Raw genomic sequence first — 17,427 nt, 5'->3', positions numbered from 1 at the left:
CAAATTGTACCTGTATAAAGGCAAAGAAAATGTTGACAAAAAACAGTAGAACCGCACACATGTAGGCCCATAAAATAGCGGGTGGGAGAAAAAGATTTTCTGTAGACTAACAGCAATAAAAAACATTGTACAACCTCATCAGTTTACTCAGTGTGTTTTATTTTGTATAATTCATTTCATTGCAGAGCTCTCTTGATTATTTACTTATAATTATTGCAATGGAACATTTTATACAATAATAACTGCGTACCATCTTTTTTGAGGTCATTAAGTAAAATCAGCTCGGGATTGGTTCAGATCCGAGGTATTTCATACAGAGGCACAAAACAAATTCCCTCAATTTTGCACAATGACCGCAAAACTGATGGTGTAAAGTTGTTTTTGTTTTTCACAACCCCTTTTTTATTCCAGTGAAATAAGTTTCATCTTTCTAAAATGTGATGAATAACAATTTTTTCCATCATTGTTGTTCCCCCTGTAAATGTTAGAATGTCTCACAATGATTGCCTGCAGTTGCAAAGCAATTTTAATTAATTAGCCTGCATATACTAAAGCAAGTTTGTATACTAATTATCATATGGATATGATTGAAAATTTAGAAAAATTTCCATTTTATTTCAGTAGAGGCATCTGTTGTGGAGTTACAGTCAAAAAGTGTGAAAATAAAATCAATATTTGATCAATAACTACTTGTCATGAGTTACTGAATTTGTCTGTGAAGTTACTGAATTCCTTGCCCCTGCAATAAACATATCTTACCAAGTTACCAGTCACCAATGAGTTAACATTTACGAGAGAAAATTACATAAAAATAGTCACAAAATTGGTCAGGGAGGGATACTGTGTCAAGAACTGTCAGCATGCTTCTTGCATTACTATAGGCCTATAAACTCATTCACAAAGTAACATGCCACTTCTGATGATTTGATTTTTCAAAACCTACTCCATGTAGGTCACAGAAAGTTAAACTCAGAAATGTGAAACATTTGTTCTGAATAGCCAAATTTGTATGAAAAAATCCAGAACCCATTTAATATGACTGGCAAGTTACTTTTCCCAAAGTAAGTTTATTTGTGACAATTTCAATTGATTTATTTTTGCTTACGGTATTTTAAAATTTTGTGTACCACTTTCATATAACTATGTGTACAGCAACAATACTGAAATAAACATTTCAACTTAACTTTTAACTCTACATTTGTCTGTGAGTAAAGTTTAATGTCAACCTGTTTTACAACTTGTTATAGGCAAAGTTAAAAGGACGTTCACTGATTTTGACCCCTACTTTTAATGGCATGTATCAGTAGATACACCCAAGAAAACCTTATTTCCAAAATTTCAGTCAATTTTAACTTTGCATTGCCAAGTTATGTATTATGTGTATTACATTTCTCCATCGGCTATAATGTTATCTTTTCTTTCAGGACCCCGAAAGAAACTCAAACATGTGTTTTTTTGGCACTTCTGAATTGTATATATAAGTCTGCTTTGGCAGTTCTTGTTTTTAATCAGTTTGCAACCATATAAGACCAAAAAGATAATCAAAGAAAGCTTAGAAAGAACTCCCATGTGCTGAGAGTATTGGAGACACATTAAATATAATTCGAAATTACTTAGCTGAAAACTAATTATGCAAATCAGAAAATTAATATGACCAGATTTGAGTGTAAAACTAATGAGGTCTGCGCAATGTAACAGAAAATCTATGTCTCCAAGTTTAATTGAAATGTGATTAGAACCAAAAAATTATGAATTATTATGCTTATTAGGGAATTAATATGAACAGATTTTTACCCCAAACTAATTAGGTTTGTACATTGTCCTAGAGCATCTTTGTACTAAGTTTCATTGAAATGGAATAATTAGCACCGTGAAAACTCCAAAATTTCGACCCCTCTAAAAATTTGACCGCCTATTTATTTGCCGGGTTTCGGTGTTTTATTTACCTCCAAATTTTCGACTCCACTAAAAATTGCCGACTCATTCTTATTCGAAAATTGCGACCAGTTTTAGTTTTCCCCCAAACGAAAAAAAAAACCGATGTGAGCGTTCAAACGGGACCTTTCTCAAAGGCATGAATCCGGGTTTCTGATTGACTGAGAGATTTTTATTTTATTGGTAACGAAAATATATTCTAAATAAACGAAGTTTCAAATAAAAACGAACACAAAAATCTCGGCATGCTGCGTTTCTGAATTGTTGATTATTACTGTACTCAGTAGTGATTATAATAATGTACACAAAATAAATTTGTTGAATGGTTATGAAATACAAATAAAAGTCAACTTAGTTTCATCGTAAGTGAATGATTCCGGTCTCGTATAAACGTTTGATGCTGTAGGATATCCGCCATGTTCTCTTAGGTCAAATAGGTCAAATCGCTAATTAACCAATCAAAAAGCTGGATGTTGCGAAAACGGCATGATTTTTTTTAAATAAAAAAATTAGTTGTTTTTAAAAAATAAACTGGTCATCTGAAGAATAATTTAACATTGTTCACAGTGATAACAGCTCATTCTCGAAAGGAAGCTTACCCGCTCACGCTAGTCACGATAAAAATCATACTCGTGTACTCTTGAATAGACAGACGTCAATGACTACGGTAAAACTTAGACTCTATTTTAGCCGGCAGGATTGATTGAAATGTCCGAAAAATGACGCCAAAATACACCTTAAAAGTCCCATTTTATTTTCTTAAATCCCATTATATTTTTTAATCCAAGGGCGAATTTACGGCAGAATTTGGTCCCTCAAATCACCGGTACGGTGCTCAAATAAGGGACACGTGAGCTTTGATTCTAACCGGATACATTGCACTGGGTCGGGGAGATCGTTTGCTAAACTTCCATGTATCTTTTGTCCAATGGGTACCTGTACTTCGAACATTCGCAAGTTTTCCTAGGTAGTGCGAGACAGCTTTGTCTTTTGACCTATTAGTTTTGTGCTGACCTCTTCTCCGCGTCTTGATGTTTTGTTTTGCTTGTCATAATACTCACTGATTGATGACTTTGTTTAGATTTTGAGTTACAACTTGGCCACGACCTTTGCTTTTACCGTGAAACATGAGGAAGTTTACGTCAATTGACGGACATTGCATTTTTTAAAAACTAATGAAGCACACTGTCTATCATCCCCATTTTTTTTTGCTGATTTCTATTCTGAAAAATTCGACTGTCCGAAAATGCACCTTAATTTTGACTCTAAAAACACGTCACATTTCTAACACAAATTATTTAAAACCAGTCGAAATTTTGGAGTTTTTACGGTACTTTAGATATCAGTGTGAAAGATTAAAATTGGTTAATTATGCAAATTAGGTAATTAATATGTACAGATTTTAACCCACAATTATTCAGGTCTGTCTATTGTCCTACAGCATCCATGTACATTCATTGATATGTGATGTATAGTACCTGAGATATCAGTGTGAAAGTTGGTTAATTATGCAAATTAGGTGATTAATATGCACAAATATTTACCGGAAACTAATTGGGTCTGCATAATTCTAGATTCATTGAAATATGATGATTAGTACTTTAGATATCAGTAGAAAAGCTGAAAATTAATTATGCAAATTAGGTAATTAATATGCACAATTATTTACCCTAAAACTAATCAGGTCTCTGCATAGTCCTAAAGGATCTATGTACCAAGTTTCATTGAAATGCGATGATTAGTACTTGAGATACCCGTGGAAAAGCTGAAAATTAACTAATTATGCAAATTAGGTGATTAATATGCACAAATATTTATCGAAAACAATCAATCTCTGCATAGTCCTTGAGTATGTAAGTACCAAGTTTCATTGAAATGTAATGCTAACTACTTATATCAAATGCTGAAAATTAATTAATTATGCAAATTAGGTAATTAATACGTACTGATATTACCATAAAAACTATCAGGTCTGTGCAGTGTCGTATGACATCTATGTACCAAGTTTCATTGAAATGTGATGATTAGTACTTGAGATATCAGTGGAAAAACCGAAAATTGACTAATCATTATGCAAATTAGGTAATTAGTATCCACGGATTATTACCAAAAACTAATCAAAACCTAGCATTAGTTCAGAGCATCTATGTACAAAGTTTCATCAAAATCCAATGAGTGGTTGTTTAGATATCAGTGGAACAGTCATGGAACCACTAAAAAATAGCTAATTATCATGCAAATTAGGTAATTAATATGCACGGATTTTTACCAAAAATTAATCAAATCTGCGCATATGTTCAGAGCATCTATGTACCAAGTTTCATCAAAATCCAATGAGTGGTTCTTTAGATATCAGTGGAACAGTCATAGAACAGCTAAAAATTAGCTAATTATCATGCAAATTAGGTAATTAACGAGCATGGATTTTTACCAAAACCTAATCAAATCTGCGCATTGGCCCAGAGCATCTATGCACCAAGTTTCATCAAAAACCGATGTATGGTTCTTGAGATAGCAGTGGAACAGTCGGACACACATACACACATACACACACACATACACACATACACACATACACACATACACACATACACACATACACACATACACACATACAGACACACTAACTGCAAAGACTCCCATTTTGTGCTTCGCACATGGGAGTCAAAAAGCTATAATTTTCACCAACCCTCACTGCAGAATCTGTGAATGTCCATTTAAGGTTCATGATATTCAATGCCCTTGGCCTGTCAAATGCATTTTTGTGAGCTTTGACTACATCTTTAATCTTCATGTTTTCCAAGTAATGCTGGAAGAAAGTGTTTGAAAAAGAATTCTTCTAGACATTGTACCTTGTCAAGCCAGAAAGACGGATCAAATCGTATACGCTCAACAGACATGCCTTTTTTTGTGCATACCACAAAATCGCACCAATTTGCACCAGTTAAGACCATCTGCCCTTGAACCTGTTCAAAGTATCCATTACCATGGTTGTTTTTTAACTTAGGAAACCCATTCACATTTTCCAGGTAAAATGTTAGAGAGTTGCAAGCTTCAAGAGGAGTTACATTTATGTACATGGTATGGGCAGGTGCTTTCATTTCAAGTAGGCCAAATGGATTTTCTTCAGTCATGTCGACAACTTTTTTGTCTGCTGGTGATGCTGCTAGCCACAGATTATTTTCATTTATGACAAGTCCACTGTCAAAGACCTGTACGGGATGCCCAATGCTGGGCATGTAGGCAACATACTTGTCTGCTATGATTGGCTTCATTTTCAAACCATGATCAAACAGCCTTTGCACAAAACTTGATGGTGTCTTGGGCTCAATTTTGTCTCTAATTATGTTGTCTTTGGCCTTGCTGGTTTTCTTGTCCATTGCCTGACAAACCTTCCCAAACATAGAAGCAGTTACACTATGTTTACGCAATGTTTTCCACAATTCGCTCTTCGACTGATCTCCCGTTTTCTGCTCCAAGTCGAATGATTCACCATCTGTTAAAATCAGGCTTTCAAGCAGATCCTGGTATTTTTCTGCATCTACATCTGCAACATTAACACTGGATGATGCATACGAGGGAACTGGTCTCAGAGGGAAACATGGGTACAACAGTGGTTGGGGTAAGGGACAGCGGTGTGGTGGAATGTTTCCAACTGTGAGAATATCAACAGGATCTTCTTGGCGATACTGGTAAGATAGCAGTGAGCCCTTTTCAACTGCCCCAAACAATGTTGCAGTGTATATGGTTGACATAGTTGCTGGTTTTAACATGTAGGCAGCAGGAATTTGTGGATTTATTTCATGTAACTCTCTAGCTGACTGCTGGACTAAGTGAGGGTCATGCACAAGGGAATCACGAGTGGCTCTATATAAAGTTGATTGAATGCCTTTAGTTTGTCTTCAAGTAGCTGATCCGTCTTGCAAACAAATTTTCTTTATCACTACATTGTCAATAGGTTCTGGGTTTATCTTCTTTCCACGAGGTTTGTGCCACCGTTATAACATTGATGTACAGGTCACATCATCAGGTACTACAGTCAGCTTATTATCTGTAAATGTGCATAGAGTGTATAATAATGCCAATACATGATTACAATGCCACCATCTCCAGCACTACATGTACAACCACCATGTAGAATTTGACTATTTCTCAAAGTGCATTTGACTACATGTGGACGTTCATTTTTGCGAAATGAACGGAATCAACGAGAAATTATGAATACAGTGTTAGATTGATAAGTTAGAATGTTTGATAGATATCCTTCAATTGCAAATTTCAGTGCCTTTAATTTCACACTTTGTGCTGACAGATCTTGGTGTTGAAATGTACTTGTATTGTGCTGTGCAACATATTCATCAACCATCTTGGTAGTTACCCGGATGCTGTGTAAGCTTTTCCCCCAGCTTGTGCCAGCAGCTGGGTATGACAGTTTCTGTGATGCCTTGGTACCCTTCTTGGGAATAGGTGGTTGAACTCCAGCAGCAATGGCATCTTTAACCCTGAAAAATGAAAAATAAATATTTCATTAGAATGGTAATAAATGAAAACTTATTTTCTTACTTGTTACCTGTGCCATTTCTTAATTCTGGATCCACATGATTCAATTAAAAAGATTAATAAGTATCCATACACACTGCGTACTCATGGTGCACACACTGACCAATTATATCAGGTTTTAGATAAAATACACTTTAAGTAGCACACGTGCATTATTTTTGTACAATTGCACTCTAAACACCCTTATCCATACAGCATTGCAGTGCGTATGGTAAACTTCTGCGTAATGTAGATGGGGTTTTCAAACGGATGTTTTTATTTGCTGCTGACAAATGCACTCAAGCCTTTACATTTTCACGCAGGTGAAAGCATCATTTTTTCCCCATTTTTAATGGCTTTATACTTGGGATAAAATAAAAGCTATTTGGTATTTTCTCTGCTTGGAAACATACATAATAATTATATTATTGTCATGTATGAATTAGATTAATAATTGCCTTTTACTTGTCACTCGAGAAATGAGAGAAAATAATGCAAGAATAATGTAAGTAAAATAATTTTATAATTTTATAACATGTAAAACATGTTTGCATGTAAAGGGTTATATGCCATTTTCTCATACATACAAAACGTACATTACTTTTTGACCCCCTTCTCCCTCCAATTACGTTTTTCAGATTTTCCCGCTCTTTACAAATTTTTTTCATACACAAGTATACTTTGAGATAATTTTTACCCCCTCCCCCTTTTACGTTTGTACATAAAAAAAAAATGGGGAACGACCCCTAAATTTATGTACACAACACCACACAGTCCTTACTTTTGCACAAGTTGTAACTTCTTCCAAGAGTTATGATACGGTAAATTGTGAGACTTCAACCAGTCTTTCAATTCTGCAAGTTTCAACTTTTCTGGCTTGATTGGTTGCACTGAATTGCTTTGACTACTGTCAGTAATCTGTAGAAACAACAAAAGAACTGTGTCTTAATAGACAAATATAGAGAAGAAATGCTAGAGGAAAGACATTTGAAGTACATAATAGCCTGTCTGTGTACATACAATGCATAGTAACATAGCACCCTGTTTGTATATACCCCTACCCTAGCTAGCTATATACTCACATGTCAGTCCCATACACTGAGGACATACACTACATGTAGCTATGTGTATTAGGGACTGACAGGAGTACCATAGAACGCAATGTAAAAATATTTTTGAAGCTTGAATATGAGGACATAAAATCTCAAAAAGCTTACTAAACTGGACCTACAATACCTCCAACATGTATATTGATACACAGTCACTATCAGAGGGACTGTGGACTGTGATTGATATCAAGTTTGGTTGCTTTCCAACAATTTTGAACAGAAAGTACTAAAATTTTACAATCAGTTTCACTTCCAATTCCGATTTTTGCATGTACATGTAAACATTGGGGGTTTTTGATCAAAAAATGCGATCAAAAAAATTCTATAGAAATTCCACCTATCAGATCTGCTACAGTTTGGGTTTGGCAATTGGATCTGAGAACTTACAGTGACCATGGAGGTAGAAAAGAGAAGGAGTAAGGACGCTATTTAAGCCCATGTTAATCTTATAAACATCCTTTGTTTTCAGTCTGGTTAAGCCACTTATTGTTTTTGTTTAGAAGTCGTTTTATCTACATGATGATAGCCGCTTATTTACACAAGAAAACGAGAGTAGAACTGAAAAAAATAAATTACGTTTAAACATCGTCTATATAATTGAATGTGCAAACCATAAATACCAGAATTGTGCATGCGTAATGACCTTTATCGGACCACAAAGGTCATTTCACACTTGTAGATACCGGAAATTCTGCATACGGACGCTCCCAAGATGTGTGCTTACTTCTTTTTGATATTTTTTATCGCAATAGTCGTCCAACTTTGGACATTGATTAAAAAATTCCCGCAAATTTCCCCAGTGAAATTTAAAGATACATGATAAGATTATAACAAGATGTTTTGACTCGTCATTTTTCATTGGTGTGCAGAACTGTGCAGATGTCGAAAATCACGCCTTTTGTTGTAATAGATTTCGGGCATTGAGTACACTCAGCGTACGTTTTTCACGGCATTTTGTATTATTGTTATTTGTTTGGGCATGCGCAGTGCATTGAGAATCTTCGTGAAGCTTCCGAATACAGCCGAAACACGTAAGCCGATTAACTGTGACATTGTACAGCGTGTTTGCAAACTAATTACAATGTGTACTGAGTAAACAAATCCAAAGCATCATGAAACCAGCGGAAACAATAGCGTCCTCACTCCTTCTCTTTTCTACCTCCATGCAGTGACATAATGTCTCAAATTTGCCAAAATTGCGAGAAAATGTAACTGCCCACAAACGTGGATATTTTCCCCATTGAAACACGTGATGGCGAATTTCCTATCCGGATAGGCTAAGCTAGCTATAGTATAATTAAGCTTAACCAAACTTTGTATGTTACATCATCATAAATCATGATTAAATATGTTATTTTCAAGACTCATTATATTGGAAATTTTTGTGACAACTACCTTCAGAATGTAAGTCATTTAATGAGAAAATTAATGTGATGTTATCATATTCAGATTCGTAACACACATATGTATGTACAGTCAGTGAAGAGTTCTGCAACCTTCACTCCACAACAACACTAAATTTGGCCCGATTCTACACTTACACTAATATGTTCGAATTATATCATGTCTTACTAGGTCCATAATAGGAGGTTATTTACCTCCTGAAATAAGTGTGTTTGATTTATCTTGCATTACAACGTAAACCACAGTCCCTCAACACCCGGTTGGGAAACGCTATTGTTCTAAGGTGTTAATCCCCCGACCGCTGGTAACAGTGCGCGTTATGCTTGTGGAGTGAAGCCGATGACGTCATAGTGTTGAGGGACTGTGCGTAAACATAGTAAATTAAAAGTCACACTCACCAGCACTGCAGGTGTAGTGGCGCTGTCGACATCTGCCATCTTGGATTTGAATACTAGTACCCAACTTGAAGTGAGCCCTCTATCAGGCATCCATACCTCAAAAAGGCCTATAGACTAGGTATACTTCTAATCCTACTATATCACCCTGGCGTGATGTCCATTTGCATCTATACTTGAACCTATATCTTTATTTGAAAATATACCACAGATTACGCAGAACATTTTGGAAAGATGGCGAACAGTAACTATATTCAGTTCTTGAATATTTTGGGAATTTTAATTATGAAACAAAATCACAGTCCCTCAACACCCGGTTGGGAAACGTTAATACTTCTTTTGTCTCAATGCGTGTTTCGCCTTCACGAAATTGTTTATTCGTTGTTTATTCGTTAATCCGACGACCGAGTGTGAGCGCGAGCCTACTTAGCTATTAACATAAAATTAGCATAGGGTATGACATCATTTTTACCCAGAAGCCTTTTTGATTCACTGCTACGCATGCGTATGCACTTTGTTTTGATTTTGATTTCAACGTGAGAGACGATAGTTATTTTAACGAGATGTGGGAGGATTTGGAAATCGTCCGATCCAAACGACAACAATCATAATCAAAGAAAGCTTAGAAAGAACTCCCATGTGCTGAGAGTATTGGAGACACATTAAATATAATTCGAAACTACTTAGCTGAAAACTAATTATGCAAATCAGAAAATTAATATGACCAGATTTGAGTGTAAAACTAATGAGGTCTGCGCAATGTAACAGAAAATCTATGTCTCCAAGTTTAATTGAAATGTGATTAGAACCAAAAAAATATGAATTATTATGCTTATTAGGGAATTAATATGAACAGATTTTTACCCCCAACTAATTAGGTTTGTACATTGTCCTAGAGCATCTTTGTACTAAGTTTCATTGAAATGGAATAATTAGTACCGTGAAAACTCTAAAAATTCGACCGCCTATTTGTTTGCCGGGTTTCGGTGTTTTATTTACCTCCAAATTTTCGACTCCACTAAAAATTGCCGACTCATTCTTATTCGAAAATTGCGACCAGTTTTAGTTTTCCCCCAAACGAAAAAAAAACCGATGTGAGCGTTCAAACGGGACCTTCCTCGAAGGCATGAATCCGGGTTTCTGATTGACTGAGAGATTTTTATTTTATTGGTAACGAAAATATATTCTAAATAAACGAAGTTTCAAATAAAAACGAACATAAAAATCTCGGCATGCTGCGTTTCTGAATTGTTGATTATTACTGTACTCAGTAGTGATTATAATAATATACACAAAATAAATTTGTTGAATGGTTATGAAATACAAATAAAAGTCAACTTAGTTTCATCGTAAGCGAATGATTCCGGTCTCGTATAAACGTTTGATGCTGTAGCACGTGATGCTGTAGGATATCCGCCATGTTCTCTTAGGTCAAATAGGTCAAATCGCTAATTAACCAATCAAAAAGCTGGATGATGCCAACGTGTTCAAATTACCATAGCTTATTTAAATATGTTAATGTTATTGAACGCAATGTGGAAGAGATTGATGTTGTAGTACGATATTTTGGCTTGGATTTTGATGCGAAAACGGCATGATTTTCTTTAAATAAAAAAATTAGTTGTTTTTAAAAAATAAACTGGTCATCTGAAGAATAATTTAACATTGTTCACAGTGATAACAGCTCATTCTCGAAACGAAGCTTACCCGCTCACGCTAGTCACGATAAAAATCATACACGTGTACTCTTGAATAGACAGACGTCAATGACTACGGTAAAACTTACTCTATTTTAGCCGGCAGGATTGATTGAAATGTCCGAAAAATGACGCCAAAATACACCTTAAAAGTCCCATTTTATTTACTTAAATCCCATTTTATTTTTTAATCCAAGGGCGAATTTACGGCAGAATTTGGTCCCTCAAATAAGGGACACGTGAGCTTTGATTCTAACCGGATACATTGCACTGGGTCGGGGAGATAGTTTACTAAACTTCCATGTATCTTTTGTCCAATGGGTACCTGTACTTCGAACATTCGCAAGTTTTCCGAGGTAGTGCGAGACAGCTTTGTCTTTTGACCTATTAGTTTGTGCTGACCTCTTCTCCGCGTCTTGATGTTTTGTTTTGCTTGTCATAATACTCACTGATTGATGACTTTGTTTAGATTTTGAGTTAAAAACTCGGCCACGACCTTTGCTTTTACCGTGAAACATGAGGAAGTTTACGTCAATTGACGGACATTGCATTTTTTAAAAACTAATGAAGCACACTGTCTATCATCCCAATTTTTTAATTTGCTGATTTCTATTCTGAAAAATTCGACCGTCCGAAAATGCACCTTAATTTGGACTCTAAAAACACGTCACATTTCTAACACCAATTATTTAAAACCGGTCGAAATTTTGGAGTTTTTACGGTACTTTAGATATCAGTGTGAAAGCTTATAATTGGTTAATTATGCAAATTAGGTAATTAATATGTACAGATTTTAACCCACAATTATTCAGGTCTGTCTATTGTCCTACAGCATCCATGTACATTCATTGATATGTGATGTTTAGTACCTGAGATATCAGTGTGAAAGTTGGTTAATTATGCAAATTAGGTGATTAATATGCACAAATATTTACTGGAAACTAATTGGGTCTGCATAATTCTAGATTCATTGAAATGTGATGATTAGTACTTTAGATATCAGTAGAAAAGCTGAAAATTAATTATGCAAATTAGGTAATTAATATGCACAATTATTTACCCTAAAACTAATCAGGTCTCTGCATAGTCCTAAAGGATCTATGTACCAAGTTTCATTGAAATGCGATGATTAGTACTTGAAATACCCGTGGAAAAGCTGAAAATTAACTAATTACGCAAATTAGGTGATTAATATGCACAAATATTTATCGAAAACAATCAATCTCTGCATAGTCCTTGAGTATGTAAGTACCAAGTTTCATTGAAATGTAATGCTAACTACTTATATCAAATGCTGAAAATTAATTAATTATGCAAATTAGGTAATTAATATGTACTGATATTACCATAAAAACTATCAGGTCTGTGCAGTGTCGTATGACATCTATGTACCAAGTTTCATTGAAATGTGATGATTAGTACTCGAGATATCAGTGAAAAAACCGAAAATTGACTAATCATTATGCAAATTTGGTAATTAGTATCCACGGATTATTACCAAAAACTAATCAAAACCTAGCATTAGTTCAGAGCATCTATGTACCAAGTTTCATCAAAATCCAATGAGTGGTTGTTTAGATATCAGTGGAACAGTCATGGAACCACTAAAAAAATAGCTAATTATCATGCAAATTAGGTAATTAATATGCACAGATTTTTACCAAAAATTAATCAAATCTGCGCATATGTTCAGAGCATCTATGTACCAAGTTTCATCAAAATCCAATGAGTGGTTCTTTAGATATCAGTGGAACAGTCATAGAACAGCTAAAAATTAGCTAATTATCATGCAAATTTGGTAATTAACGAGCATGGATTTTTACCAAAACCTAATCAAATCTGCGCATTGGCCCAGAGCATCTATGCACCAAGTTTCATCAAAAACCGATGTATGGTTCTTGAGATAGCAGTGGAACAGTCGGACACACATACACACACACATACACACATACAGACACACTAACTGCAAAGACTCCCATTTTGTGCTTCGCACATGGGAGTCAAAAATGGCATTGTTTGTAGACAGTAATTTAGTTCCTTGAGTATCAACAACATTCATGATCAGTGTATTTTAATTTAATTCTGATTTGGGATTAAGCAGAAACTAAATTGTTTTGCCATAACCCAACCTACCCACAAATTAGTTGAAAAATTGCATCTCTATATAGATTACTATAACACTATTCTATCAATAGTATAACCACCTTTGTAGTTTAGTAGTGCAAACTTACCTGACATCTGCAACCCCTCTAGCGTTTGTCGACTGAGAAGCATAGCAGCTCGTTGTGATGCTGTGAACTGTCCTGGCCTTCTTGCAACTCTATCTTGCCACTCAGTGAAATAATTTAGAAAATCAAGTTCAAGCCACTAAAAAAAATATTGAATACAGGAAATTAGTTTGTAATAATAAATCAACATGCATTACTAGGAACTATAGCCACCATCTACAACCCCCCCCCCTCAATTTTGACCCATTTGATAAAAAATAAACGAGTAATTATTGAACAAATGTGGCACAAGAATTTTAGCGAAAAAAATTTGGTACAGAAAAAGGTTAAAAGTATGATGTCTTCACAATTATTCAATAACTTACTGATAATCTTGGATCATCCGGATTTGTATAGGGTGCCAGGTTAGGTTTACGTTTCCTTAGATGTTCCTCCTTGCATCGCACATTTAAGCAGTCAAAAAAGTTGTCCATATACATTACAAACTTAGCAGTTTACCCTGCTTCTGGTGGACCAAATCTTTGAATAGCATGGAACACTGTTTCACTTAGAACCTGCGAGATGCATACAAAAGGCAACAAAGTTTAACAAGTTTAGCATATATTACATAACTGTCAACTTTTATTCAATGTTGTTGACTTTTTGATTTTGTGCAAAAATAGGAAAAGTGTCTTTAAAAAACATACCTGAGCTGCAAGGTTAACTCTCATAATTTGAAAAAGATGTTAAATTGATATGCTCATATCCAATCTTGTTTAACAAGTGAATGTCCCTGGTTCGATCATCCATTATCAACTCTGAAAGATGCCTCCATAATATTGGATTACCATTCTGTGAAAACAAGGATTATAAAAAACATCTTATTAGGAATTAAGTAGACCGTCCAACATTTAATTAAATATTAGGTGGTCTATGATTTAATCAAATTTATCAAATGGAAAGGTATATACTATATTAAATATGCACATACCCATAGACTTCTGGATTTCCGATGTGCCTCAGAATTGGCCCAGCAGTTCCTGGTAGTCTTTATTAAGTGGGGTACATCAGACACAAAATAAATGAATCTTTCATCATCACTCCATAAATTTCTAGTCTTGAACACCACCATATCCCGCGGAGCACCTTTTACTCTATGCATACGGTAGAACTTCCGGTTCCATGACGCTCCATCACTGGTGGACACCATTACTTTTAGGTTACATGTGACTTCCAACCAGGTGATCGTATCCCATATTATTGGATACAAATTGTCAGACTTGCAACCATCAGTGGGAAAGTAGCCCAGGCTCATTTGTAAACTAGATGCTAATCCTCTTACCATTAGCACCAAGACATGACTGGCAAGTCCTAGACCTTTATTCTTCTCTATGTGACAGCCATTCTCTAGCTTCATCAGCTCCTCATTTATATCACCCAAGTTGGTGAAGCCAATCAGTTCCCCAGTGTTCTTATCATAGACGAGATCTTGCTTAACCTTCATTTCATCATGAAGTAGTACTACATATTTATTTGACTCTGATGACCCAAGACACTCAATTTCTGAAATAAGTTCCTTCAACACTGGTTGACTAATTCCTGGTTTGGGCTTAATGTAATTTGAGTAGTCTGTTAAAGTTCTTTGACTAGGCAGTTTCACGAAACCGGAACTCCTGAGTGCTTCATAGGCAGAAGACGACTTAAATTTCAAAAACAAGCACCAACGTATTATTGTGGGATGCCATCGCATTTGTCGACTGTCTGAACACCTAGCATGTCTTAATTGTTCCTCCCAAAACAAATGCTGGAAACTGTCCTCTGGGTACACTTTCTGCACATCATGATTGTTTTCCTCCATTATAGCTTTAAAGTCGCTCTGTAATGTCCCATCAATTGCAATCCCTTCAGATGAAACAAGTTGTTTCACAGTTCTGCTCAAGGACCGCTTTAAAGTCATCTTCTCTTTCTGTAGATTCGATGCTCTTTCCCTCAGTTCTGTGGGACTAAGGAATCTAAGGTTCACTTTACTGTCTGAACTGGTTTTCTCTCCTTCTTGGCTTTTTCTTCTTGCTACCATAGCTCTTAAATTGTTTCTGTAAGCTGAACATTTAGAACATCTTTTCTTCTCTGTAATGAGATGACATTCAACTGTTCGTATTGTGGCATGGTAGATGTTACCTTCTTTTGTTTTTGCATTGTAATCATCTTCTAAATAAGCTGAAACATCTTTCTCCCCTGACAAGGAAGTGGCCTTCACAATTTCCCCACCTTTACCTCGAACTAGATCAATATATGATTGATCAAAGTTTCCTGGGCACATCTTGCATTTCACAGCCTCACTAATAAGAGTTGTGACCATGTCAACATCAGTAACTGCAGAAGATATGCCTTCAAAGATGGAATGGTTTTTGGGGATGTATCGCCCATGAAGCTTCACTTGCCATGTTAAATCTTCCCCCACCATAACGCATCTGGAAACTGTTGACTCATCCCCGATAAACTCTATCTGGCTGAATCTGATTTCTGTTGGCGACTTTAGAACAGACCAATTAGATGGCAATGTCACAAGACCATGTTTCTGTAGATCTGATATGTTGGAAATGCAGGTACTAGTATGTTCCTGTAAATTAACAATATTTTGAATATTAGTTATGTGTTGAACCCACGCTTAGCAGGGATTCAGAAGGTAAATGCTGAATTAAAATTAAAAAATGCCTCAAGATTTTTTACATGAAATGTCAGGTGAAAATACGATGAATGACAATATACAATTCCCATGTCCACAGTTCCTCAACAAACTGTGTCATGTCCTGCACTAACTGGATTTAAAGACAAATGACTCAAATTGTTACTAGTGTTCACTTGGCAAGATCTCAGGGTTATAGCTCATTGAGCATAGCTATTCAACTGGTTGAATTATTAATGAACAAGAACTGGTTATATGTGGCATGTATTCGGCCATGTACAACATTATTAAAAATATGAAATATAAATACATGTAGTAACTTATCAAAATTGAAATAAAAAAATATTTACCTCTGCCTTTAACTGTTTAGATAGCTTCCTTTTCTCATGCACCTTTGCATAGTATCCTTTCGGGCGTTTCCATTTATTTAATTTGTATGGCATACTGGCAAACTTTTGTATGGCTTCACCACTGATACCAGATTTCTAATCACTGCTATAACAATTACAAACACGATCTAAGTTTGATCTGAAAAAAACAAATTGAGAATTAACACAACAATAATAAAAACAGCATTGGGCACTTTTTTGAACTTCAACCTTAATATTAATTCTAATAAAATAGTAGTTGAAGTCGGAAAAGTGTGTTTGGGAGGGTTGCTAAATTCAGATTCTTGCACCATAACATCGACTATGGTCGTTCGAAACGCCATCTTGAAATAACATCAACAAATTTTGTATGGTATAAATTCACAGTGATTTTCTGACAAGAATATCGGAATACGACAACACCAAAATGATTCAGTTATTTCTAACATATATATCGATGGTCATCAAAAATCTTAGGCATCAATATTTAAAAAAAAAACTTTGAACAGTCGTTTTCTTCGAGCGGTACTCGACCAACATCTTGCTTCGTGGTGAATACAAGTATCTACGGGGCAAAACTAACGGTAAAATAGCCGACTGAAATGAACCCCTTAATGCTGCGTCTACACAAAATAATCTATATTGGGGAACAATTTAAATATCAAACTACATAAATATGATGAATTTGGTCGTTTTACCGATAGGAACGCATTTTCACAGGGTTGAAACTTTTTGTACAGTGTCGCCATAACACGCCACTCTGCAATGACCGGTGGTGACTGTGACGGTCTGAAATTGAAATCTCGATTTTTTAAATTAATTCTATGAATATACCTTTTAAATTACACGTACCTTATCAGAAAGTCTTTACGAGTACTATTACACGCGTATCTAGGAATATTTTCGGAATAAACTGTATAAAACAGCACAAGTTTCACTGGAGCAGAACGGAAGACAATTCAAATTCAGAAAGACGCCGTGATGCTATGACGTCATCGGCTTCACTCCACAAGCATAACGCGCACTGTTACCAGCGGTCGGGGGATTAACACCTTAGAACAATAGCGTTTCCCAACCGGGTGTTGAG

At 35.5% G+C, this 17,427-nt stretch overlaps 1 protein-coding gene and 2 long non-coding RNA genes across 3 annotated transcripts; all 3 read right to left on the bottom strand.

The window, feature by feature from the left end:
• Positions 1-7,132: 7,132 nt before the first annotated feature.
• LOC146734679 (uncharacterized) lies at positions 7,133-9,495 on the bottom strand. Its single transcript, XR_014931569.1, has 2 exons — positions 9,386-9,495; positions 7,133-7,392 (listed from the first exon to the last, which is right to left on the bottom strand). It is a non-coding gene; the product is annotated as an uncharacterized LOC146734679 (long non-coding RNA).
• A 4,511-nt stretch (positions 9,496-14,006) lies between these two features.
• On the bottom strand, positions 14,007-15,849 carry LOC102801799 (uncharacterized). The gene is made up of 2 exons (XM_085507597.1): positions 14,278-15,849; positions 14,007-14,138 (listed from the first exon to the last, which is right to left on the bottom strand). Exons 1-2 carry the CDS (start codon positions 15,748-15,750, stop codon positions 14,007-14,009), a joined length of 1,605 nt encoding a protein of 534 aa, XP_085363723.1. The 5' UTR covers positions 15,751-15,849.
• A 12-nt stretch (positions 15,850-15,861) lies between these two features.
• Positions 15,862-17,401, bottom strand: LOC146734678 (uncharacterized). The gene is made up of 3 exons (XR_014931568.1): positions 17,193-17,401; positions 16,323-16,500; positions 15,862-15,906 (listed from the first exon to the last, which is right to left on the bottom strand). It is a non-coding gene; the product is annotated as an uncharacterized LOC146734678 (long non-coding RNA).
• Positions 17,402-17,427: the final 26 nt, after the last annotated feature.

This window comes from Saccoglossus kowalevskii, chromosome 14 (genome assembly GCF_978046115.1).
Source record: "Saccoglossus kowalevskii chromosome 14, keSacKowa6.1, whole genome shotgun sequence".
Taxonomy (NCBI): domain Eukaryota; kingdom Metazoa; phylum Hemichordata; class Enteropneusta; family Harrimaniidae; genus Saccoglossus; species Saccoglossus kowalevskii.
The sequence above is the reverse complement of the archived record's forward strand: the minus strand, read 5'-3'. Positions and strand labels throughout refer to the sequence as shown.

What these genes read in the sequence shown, in the direction of transcription:
- LOC102801799 (XM_085507597.1), bottom strand. Translation starts at nt 15,750, where the DNA reads ATGGTGGGGGAAGATTTAACATGGCAAGTGAAGCTTCATGGGCGATAC. An exon ending in GGAAATCCAGAAGTCTATGG is followed by an intron (nt 14,139 to 14,277) that starts GTATGTGCATAT and finishes TTGTTTTCACAG; the next exon opens with AATGGTAATCCAATATTATG.